The sequence below is a fragment of the Haplochromis burtoni genome, unplaced genomic scaffold (assembly GCF_018398535.1).
Source record: "Haplochromis burtoni strain Fernald_Lab_line unplaced genomic scaffold, NCSU_Asbu1 Contig_109, whole genome shotgun sequence".
NCBI classification, from domain to species: domain Eukaryota; kingdom Metazoa; phylum Chordata; class Actinopteri; order Cichliformes; family Cichlidae; genus Haplochromis; species Haplochromis burtoni.
In genome coordinates this window covers 1,151,123-1,160,184 of record NW_024582470.1, presented here as the reverse complement: position 1 = coordinate 1,160,184, position 9,062 = coordinate 1,151,123, and the positions used below count along the sequence as shown (strand labels likewise).

General features: G+C 44.5%; 2 protein-coding genes across 5 annotated transcripts; one reads left to right on the top strand and one right to left on the bottom strand.

Moving 5' to 3' along the window:
- Nucleotides 1–238: 238 nt before the first annotated feature.
- On the top strand, nt 239–6,296 carry eva1c (eva-1 homolog C (C. elegans)). Of its 2 annotated transcripts, XM_042223358.1 has the most exons (10): nt 239–446; nt 583–872; nt 1,697–1,896; nt 2,100–2,223; nt 2,400–2,552; nt 3,233–3,376; nt 3,552–3,635; nt 3,966–4,043; nt 4,135–4,227; nt 4,306–6,296. In XM_042223358.1, the coding sequence occupies exons 2-10, from the start codon at nt 770–772 to the stop codon at nt 4,674–4,676; spliced, it is 1,350 nt and encodes a 449-aa protein (XP_042079292.1). In that variant the 5' UTR covers nt 239–446; nt 583–769; the 3' UTR covers nt 4,677–6,296. The 2 variants fall into 2 exon arrangements, with proteins under 2 accessions (XP_042079292.1, XP_042079293.1); XM_042223359.1 differs by lacking the exon at nt 3,552–3,635 and having other exon boundaries at nt 260–872.
- Nucleotides 6,297–6,400: 104 nt separating this feature from the next.
- Nucleotides 6,401–8,917, bottom strand: cfap298 (cilia and flagella associated protein 298). Of its 3 annotated transcripts, XM_005928048.3 has the most exons (8): nt 8,769–8,917; nt 8,361–8,531; nt 8,009–8,176; nt 7,721–7,788; nt 7,470–7,628; nt 7,130–7,261; nt 6,939–7,034; nt 6,401–6,862 (listed from the first exon to the last, which is right to left on the bottom strand). In XM_005928048.3, the coding sequence occupies exons 2-8, from the start codon at nt 8,497–8,499 to the stop codon at nt 6,752–6,754; spliced, it is 873 nt and encodes a 290-aa protein (XP_005928110.1). In that variant the 5' UTR covers nt 8,500–8,531; nt 8,769–8,917; the 3' UTR covers nt 6,401–6,751. The 3 variants fall into 3 exon arrangements, with proteins under 3 accessions (XP_005928110.1, XP_014190893.1, XP_042079294.1); XM_014335407.2 differs by lacking the exon at nt 8,769–8,917 and having other exon boundaries at nt 8,361–8,742; XM_042223360.1 differs by lacking the exons at nt 7,721–7,788; nt 8,361–8,531; nt 8,769–8,917 and having other exon boundaries at nt 8,009–8,086.
- Between the last annotated feature and the right edge of the window lie 145 nt (nt 8,918–9,062).

Below are 9,062 nucleotides of genomic sequence, written 5' to 3'. Positions count from 1 at the left end.
TGATTAAACCTTTGCACAATGTCCTATGAGAGTTGTTCTATTACTTTTGTGAAGATGTAAGATTAATATGCGAAGAAAGCCGAAATATTCCGCCAAATATAATACACTGGTCTAAAGCTATGATGTGGAAAAATAAAATAAAGCTTAGGAGTTGTAGAGAAAGGCGAAGGAAACGGGCAGAATAAAACAGCAAGTTCCAAAAAGTAAACATGTGCCTCGCGGAGGGGGAGGGAGCCAGTGCGTCATTACCAGCGAGCGTGTCGCCCCTCTTCCCTTTAAAATAGTTTTATGCGCCACGCCCACATTATGATTCCCGCTCAGCTGTTACTGTGGGTCGCCTTCAGTTTCCACATGGATCCATTCACGGATCTGCGGGCTTGAGCGTTTGGGAAGTCGCCGTGGGAGACTCGCCACTCCACGCGTCGCTCGGATCCGTCACCTCGTCTGTCAGTTTTGAACAACTTGTTGCGCAGCTGCTATTCCCAACCTCCTCTGTGGTCCATTGCTGCTGCTGCTGCACACAGCGGCTGATCTTACTCAACCCCAAACGGCCGCTGTTTTTCTCTCTCTCCTGTGCTGCAGGTGAAGACGGATGAAGAAGTGATTTGATCTCAGCTCAGGCGACACAGAGATGAAGCTCGGTATCGCGGCCTCTTTGAGCGCCTTCACCATCTGGCGTGGGTTCTTGTGAAGTCTGGGAAGTCCTACGGTGGGTTTTTTTTAAGCGTCCCAGCTTTTAATATGATCAGTGAGACGGGGGGTGCGAGTCATGAGCTGGACCCGTTGTCGCAGACTGGACTGGAGCCACAGCCTCCTCTGTCTGACTTTACTCCTGTGGACCAGAAGCATGAGTGGACTGGCTGACTTCTCAGGTAAGATGATGGTGATGTGGGTGGGTGGGGGATTACGGGGTGGTGGTGGTGGTCGTGCAGACAATGAGAACACGAAGTATTTCTGTTACAGCAGGTTGGGTATGAGCCCCACTGTTATATGGTGTGTAATAACAGCTGCCAGTAGGGTTGGGTGGCTGGGGTGTGTGTGGGGGGGGTGAACCTTCTGTTTGCCATTTTTATGTATGGTGTTATAGATAATGTGGCTGTACTCTTTCTCATTGCTAGTGTTCATGATACAGCAAGAAAGCCTGGATGGTATAATGTAACACATCTTAATTCTCTATTTTGTGTCTTCTTGCTGTATTGGTAAAGCTGACAAAATGACTGCGCAGCATTTCTTCTCATATTCTAGTGTTTTATCTGAACCATCTCCCCAGTGTTGGATTTATAAATGTATTTATCTTTGGATACACTGTGCACAGCTTCAGCTCAACACCTTGGAATCAGTAAGTAATGTAATGTATAACCGTACAGCACAGGGCGGTTATGTTTGTTGAATGCCGGTTCGCCGAATATGCCACTTTGAAAAAAAAAAAAAAGACAGTGAGTGAGGCAAGACCACAGTGATTTTTTTTTTAAAGCAACCTGAGACACCTGCAAGAGCGCCAAAGAGGCCACGCAACCTGCTCCGCAGCTACTGATGCAGTAGATCCAAGAAAAAAAGTGTTTTATTTATGTAGCTAATAAATTACTGCAGTTTCGTTTTTTTTTAATTCAGTACGATTAGGTGAAATTCTGAATGTAATGTGTAAAATTAGCAAAGTCTCCCTTCTGTGCATGCATACATGTCTTCTGTCTAACAGACTACCTGTCCAGGATCATTACCAGCCACTCTGCCCACGCGTGTGATGGGCAACCTCTGCGGCTCCACTGTCCACGCCACTCCACCATCTCCATCCAGTCTGCCTTCTACGGGAGCAGCGAGATGCAGCTTTGCGGAGTAGCTCCACACCCTCCACTCGGGGCACACAATCACAGCTGCTCAGCTTTCACAGCCCTACAGGTGCATTTTATATGTGGGGTAAAGAGCTGTTTTCACTCTCACTGGGTCAGCTGTTACTTAGTGGCTGCTCGTCACTTTCACGCAGTCTCAAAATCGTCATGTCAACCAGTCGGTGCATAAGCTTGGCTCTTTGCATCTGATTTGGTTGTCCTTCCTTCACTGTGGATGGTGTTTGCTGACTGTCGTCCATGTTTATTGTGCAGAAGCTTTTGTCGGAGTGTCAGAGCCACAGAGACTGCCAGATGCCTGTCAATCACCTGCTATTTGGGAAGGACCCCTGCCCCGGCACTACCAAATACCTCCATGTGGACTACAAGTGTAAACCTAGTGAGTTCATCGGGTCAAATTTTGTTTCAGCACAAGTTTCCTCACACATTCTTAAGCGAATAGCTACACAGCCACACATAAAAATCCTCCCCACACCCAATTCCAGCCGTCAGTTTCCTACCACCATCAGACCCTCCTCCAAGTCGTCTTTACTCCTTTTTTCCCCCCTCACTCAGCTGAACACAAAAGACATGTGGTGTGTGAAGGACAAACCATGGTCCTGCGCTGTAAGCCCCCCAGGGCGCTGAACATCTATGCAGCTGTCTACGGGCGAAGGCTGGGTCACACCGACACCTGCCCCTCACACCTGACAAGACCACCCCCGTTTGGTGAGTTTCTAGCAGACGATTCCAGGAATGAAAGGTCTCAAGATGCACGAATAAGTTAAAGAGGACACAGTTTGTTTTACATTTAGAGTACAGCACTGTGAAAGTTTAAAAAAGGGCGACATATTGCTTCTCAATAGAATTAAATAATTCATTGTATAATCTTGTGAAACTTCTGTGTGTGAGACCGTGATAAGGTGGCAGTTTGTGGAGGGATACTTATTTAATTGCTGCTGTTCCCAGACCTGGTTAAGCAGAAGAAAATGTTCTGATGTTATCATAAACAAATATCTGTTCACATTTGTCTTGACATGAATAATGGAATAATACATTTACTCATTGGAGTGTGTCCCAGCCATTGTTATCATTTCGTTCTGGGAACATTTCCTGGTGTGACATTCAAACTGTACGTGACTGATTTCACATTGTACAATGACAGGATACAGTTAGGTCTCTGGATGCTTTTGATTTTATTCAAATTTAACCACAACTATGTTAGTCCTGTGTCGTATTGGCGACCTGTCCAGGGTGCACCCCGCCTCTTGCCCTACAATAGCTGAGATAGGCTCAAGCCCCTCCCACGACCCTGATATGGATAAGCGGAAGCCAATGGATGGATTAACTACAGTTAATCAATGTTTCTTATTCAGTAACTCTTTTTGCAATTGACTCTTTCCCTGCAGAGTGTCTGAACCACGAGGCCGTACACTTGGTCTCCAAGTCCTGCTACAGCAAACAGAAGTGTGCTGTTCCCGTCAGCAACCAGACCTTTAGGGACCCATGCTTTCCAGGAACCAGGAATTACCTCAGTGTGATCTATTCTTGTGGTAGGACCCTCTCTGTTTCCTCATTCACCTTAATTGCAATCCCTGTGATGAATTGAACATAGCTGTTTTAAAGTAGGAGCACATACACAAAGGAAGGTTTTTGTTTTGGTCTCGTTCATTACGCGGTAGCTCCATCGGTGAACATTTCTAACTTCCTACTCTGGATTCTTATCAGCTGATCCCAGCCATCAGCTGTTCTTATCCCATCACACCCAAGAGCGCAATAGCAGGGGAAGATTGGACTGTGAGCAACTGATTTGTGAGTTGGAGTTGACATCCTGATAAACTTCCTGTGATTGGCACAAATGCCATCGAGGTCACATTCATGCATCGTAATTTGGAGCCTGGTGTTGAAAGAATTCTTCTGACTGGATGTGTTGGCTCCATATAGAGCAAAACAATGTGTGTTAGCCTTGAAGGGCGCTTATTATTAATACAATAGTAGGGAAAGTATTTTCGATCTGAATGTGTAACTCCATTGTTGGCTCAGTTTGGATGTGAGAAGTAGCTTGTTTAAAACGGTCTACTGAGCCACTGAGTCATTTTGTTCACAGCGATACAAAGACTTCTTCTGTCCTTTTCCCAATAGTACCGCAGAGTTTACTAAGGGTGGCAGACCCCAACATAGTAAGCCTCACCTCATCTCCTAGCGTGGGCACAGAAAAAGGTACAACAGCGTCATGCCGTCCACGCAGTTCCAAGATTTTATTGTGACTTCTTCACATCGTACTTGTAATCTTCACAATCTTCTCCTGCAGATCTGGAGGAGCCCTTTCCTAAAGGCTCAAGAAGGCCTGACAACTCAGGAGCGATGATGAGCAACTCTCTCCTGACATATGCTTACATCAAAGGTATTGACACACATGCGCTCATGAACTAACTCCCAATCCATGCTTTATCGCAACTCCCCCTCTTTGTTTCCTACACAGAGCATCCTGAAATGGCAGCTCTGCTGTTTACCTCCAGCGTGTGCGTTGGTCTCCTGCTCACCCTGCTGGCTGTATCTGTTCGAGTGACTTGCAGGGCACGCTGGGTCAGAGATCACAGACTTGCACCCAAGCCGGGAAGCCCTACTGTTAAATATCAGGAAGAGGATGAGGATGACACAGATGAAGAAGAAGATGACCACGAGGGAACGGGAAGATCTTTGCTCTCAGCCACGGAAAGGAAGGCGATATACGGTTGGGAGGAAGTGACTTATGTGAGCGAAGCGGCCGAGCGGGCGGAGAGAATTGAGCGCAGAGAGATGATCATGCAGGAGATCTGGATGAACGCCTATCTGAATGGCAGCTCGTGTTAAATAACTCATGACCTGTGGATGCTACTCAGCATCTGGTGTTTTTTCCCAGCAGGTATACTGATCACCACCGCAAGAAGCTCCTTTTTTAACATTGCAGTTTGTTGTGTTTTGCCATTTTTGCGAACAATATGCAAAGAAAAAGTTTTCAAAAGTTTCCATGATCAACAAAGTTTTATGTCTTTTGTATTTATACAGACTCACCACTAAATATAGCTTTAACATTTCAGGCTGAAACATTATTTATTGTAAAAAAAAAAAAAACCCAGCAAACAAACAAACAAAAAAGCATTCACCAACGACTTTATCAGGTTCACAGGCTAGTACCAGGTTGTTCCCTTTTTGCATTTAAAACGTCATTAATTCTTCAGCACAGATGCTGACATTTTGATCCATATTTGGTTCATATTGACATGATAGCATCACACAGTCACTACAGATTTGTCAGCTCCATATCCATGTGGAATCTTCGTTCCACGACATCTATTGGACTAATATCCCGTGACTAGGGAGGTCATTTGAGTGCTGTAAACTCACTGTCAAGTTCAAGATCCAGTGTGAGATGACTTGAGCTTTGTTGCACGGCTCGTCTGGCAGCCATGGGAAGATGGGTACACTGTGGTCATACAGGGACGGACATGGTCAGCTACAATATTTGCACCAGCCGTGCCAAGGAAATATTCCTCACATCATTACACCATCACTGTTAATACAATGCATGATGGATTTATACTTTAAAGATGTTTACACCAAATTCTCACCTTCAATCCAAACGTCACAGCTCACCGTGATTTTACAGTCTTTACAGCCCAATTTCGGTGACCCTGTGTGAATTGTAACCTCAGTTTCGTGCTCGTAGCTGACAGGAGCAGCAGTGTGGCCCTCTCCTTCAAAGATGCTTATTTGAGCTACTGTTTCCTATCAGCTGGAAGAAGTCTGGCTATTCATTACTTGCTGTCATGTGAGTGACTGATTAGATATTTGCATCTCTTGAACAGGTGTAGCTAATTAAGCGGCCAGAGGGTGTATTACTGCACTAATTCCTGATCAAGCAGTCTCATAGCGGCTGTGTTTGTGATATAAACCGAAGAACATGTCAGGGAACAGATCCTGTAATCTAAAGAGATCACTAAACTAAGAAATACAAATGCATGTAAAGACCATTTGATGTATTACAAAAACAAGAATCAGGAGGAGGGGGATAACATTCCAAGGAAAAATAACTAATGTTCAAGTCTAAGGTATTCTCTGAGACTAGTGATAACTTTATGACAGATATTTCCTTATCGCCTCCTATTAGATATTCTTTGATTGGATCATCCACTGCAGACTTAATACAAAGCAAGTGACAGCACCTTTGGGGATGAGGTTTATATAATCTTCTAGAGTAAAGCTTTGACCAATCAAAAAAGAAAAAACTTTAAGAGAATTTCAGACTTTTTGGAGGCATTTTGTGAAACTTGATAGAACTCTCTGGATAACTGCTTCGTCTCCGTCAAAAGTTCAAGGGGATGACAACTCAGTCTGAACTCTACACCTTTCTCAGTCCTGCTGGGATGACCTGAACTGTGTGGAAACTTCCTGACTGCGAGCAACTTTCACAGGCGTTTGTTTGTCTCATTACCGAGAAGACAAAGAGAGGAAAGGTGTAGCATCCTTGTCCCTGCACTCCCAGGGATGTAAAACTACTGATATTGATCAATTTTTGTGTTCACGTGATCAAAATATAAAACACGGAATAAACTTTATTTTTTTCATACAGACTCAATAAAAAACAACATGGTGAAACTGATAAAGGAACACTGGGAGCAAATTTATATTTAAATAAATCAAACACCAGCCTCAGTTTCACATTATGTCAGGATCTGAACTTCAGGACGGTTACAGAGTAGGAGAAACTCCAAGATATAAGAGCACACAGGCTGAATCATCAGTACTATCTGGATGATGTCACATGAGACCAAGAGGAAGCTCATTTTAAGATTTTGAAAAGGCAACTTGTCCAGCTGAATACAGAGCTGTTGAACTCCAGATGACAGAAGTGGCTCCGAGGTGGGTTTGTAGAGTGTTGCTGGTCTTCATCTCGGCCCCCATTTGATATTAGTGAGACCCTGAAACTGTCTTTTGAGGGCCTGCCTGTCTGACCACTCTGAGTCCAGGTAGCGATCATCGTCCGCCTCCTCCAGTTTCTAAAAATGTGACAAAGAAAAGATTAGAATGTTTGTTCAAAGCCAAATGTTTATAACATGTGACACATTTCCTCACCTTGAGCTCTTCCTGCCTTCTGTAATAGTGCATCATCATCTGTTTCTGCTGGTCATCGGTGATTACAGGTTCTCTCGCTGGCGCCCCCTGTCCTTTCTAAAGTGAATAGCAAAAGGGTTTAAAAAAACCCTCAAAAACATATGATGAAGGTCACGGGCCTCAAACATACTTTAGATTGAAATGGCTCTCACCTTTTGGATTTTAACCACTAGCTTTGTCTTTTCATTTCTGCCAATGTAGTCCTGCAGTTTTTTGCCCCTCTGCATCTCTTTGGCAGCCCACCACAGCTGGCATTCGTCCTCTGCGATCACCTGCAGAGACACCTGAGATGAAGAGAAAAGTAGCAGAAACAGTTGAGAGAGGGTGAAGGCAATTTCATGAGCTTCAAATTAATTTAAAAATAAGACACCTTTTTAAAATAACACCTCCAATGATCATACCATAAATGGAAGATAAAAATTCCTATAGCAGTTAAGTTAAATGCTTCTGCTAATTTTATGTGGCCATCAGCCTCCATTTCAGCTGTTTCACCTGTGTTCCTGAAAGGTCTTCCTTGTCCTCCAATTCCATCCTGATTGGGTCGTGAGGAGGCAGCCCCATGGGGTACACGATCATGACCGCCCCCCTTAGCTGATCCAGTGCTTCCTTTATCATTTCCACAGTGACACAAACATTGGCTTGAACTTGTTTCTGCATGATAAAGAGAATGATGTAATTTGTTTGTGACGCCCTTTTTGAACAAAGCAAAAAGTAACGATCAACCGTTAAAGCAAATAACTCACTTTGGAGATGAGCGCCGTTGCAGCCTCCACCGTTCTCATCAGCACCTCTTTCATTTTATCATTAGGCGCTAGTAGAAGGCAAAGGGATGGTTTAAACATGCATTCTTGCAAATAAAAAGGATTGCTTGCAAAATTGTCATCTTTATAAAGGAAATGTGAGTAGTATTATCTACAGCTGTTACGTGCTATCAGATATCATTTCATATAATTGCACAAAGTCAGGAAACCAGGCTTTAACTACAGAGCTATATTAAATCATGCAAACCCAAACGGATGTTACAGTCTCACCTTGTCCATTCCTCCTCCCAATGTCATCCTTTCTAAACACAGAGCCTCCACTGGGGATGCAATTTTCTCCCCATTCATCCCTCAGGTTTAGCTCCTCAATCTGCTCCTCTGTCAGCCCCTGCATGTTGGGTGGCAGTGAGATGCCATGGTCTGCAAGCTCGGGAATCTCTGAGGGCACACAGAGGAACAAGCAGATCTTTGTCAGAGGTCCACTTACAGGGTTGAATTATGCTATTTGGGGAACTCAGAGACACGAAACTGGTCAAAATAGAGTGCACCAGCACTGATGTTAAGTTTCAACAGTAGTGAGGTGCAGGTTTGAGTCGTGGCAGCACCGAGGGTGTGTTTTCACCTGAACATAGTCTCTTCACTTTGAGCCTTCCGTTGTAAATGGCAGTAATTTGCTGGATCAGAGTTTCCAGAGGGGTGTCCACGGTGGTGTTAAAAAGAAAAAGGCTTTCGTCTCCACGCTTCACGTGAAGTTGCACCATTTCGCTAAGCAACACCTGCTTACCCCACCTTCCTGAAAGATAGGTTTGAAAGAGAAGAAAGTTGGGGCCTGAATGAAACTTGAACACCACCAACCACTTTCCCTCAGTAGGACAACAGTGCGTAACCATAGCGACAGCCGTGCCTGTCGCGGATGCTTCCAGAACACACGTAGCTAATATTAGCTCTATGGAAGCTAACTGTTATGGCTGCTCACAGTGATACTGTCTGTTGTTATTTTCTCACAGTGACCTACAGCGGTGACACGTACCTATGCAGTAAAACGTGAAGCACTGTGTTCGGTCCCTCCAGTTTAACTTGCGCTCACACTAAACAGCTCACACTGTTTACAACCGGTGGCATTACTTCCCAATTACGATTGGTCAGCCCGGCTGCTTTCTTCGACTGTAATTTGGAGGACACTTCGTGCTATAAAAGCTGTGACACTGCCCCCTAATGGAGCACAGCGGCAACACTGTGCTCCATTTCCACTGTGCAAAGAGAAACCGGCTAGAAGCGCTCACCTTGTTTGCCATGCTCGTCACGTTAAAATCCTTTAATTTCC

Coding starts and splice junctions, on each gene's coding strand:
- eva1c (XM_042223358.1), top strand. CDS start 770: ATGAGCTGGACCCGTTGTCGCAGACTGGACTGGAGCCACAGCCTCCTC. Junction 873..1,696: donor TGGACTGGCTGACTTCTCAG/GTAAGATGATGG, acceptor TCTGTCTAACAG/ACTACCTGTCCAGGATCATT. Junction 4,044..4,134: donor TAGCGTGGGCACAGAAAAAG/GTACAACAGCGT, acceptor CTTCTCCTGCAG/ATCTGGAGGAGCCCTTTCCT.
- cfap298 (XM_014335407.2), bottom strand. CDS start 8,628: ATGGTTACGCACTGTTGTCCTACTGAGGGAAAGTGGTTGGTGGTGTTC. Junction 8,177..8,360: donor AGTGAAGAGACTATGTTCAG/GTGAAAACACAC, acceptor GTGTGCCCTCAG/AGATTCCCGAGCTTGCAGAC. Junction 7,262..7,469: donor AAGACCTTTCAGGAACACAG/GTGAAACAGCTG, acceptor TCTTCATCTCAG/GTGTCTCTGCAGGTGATCGC.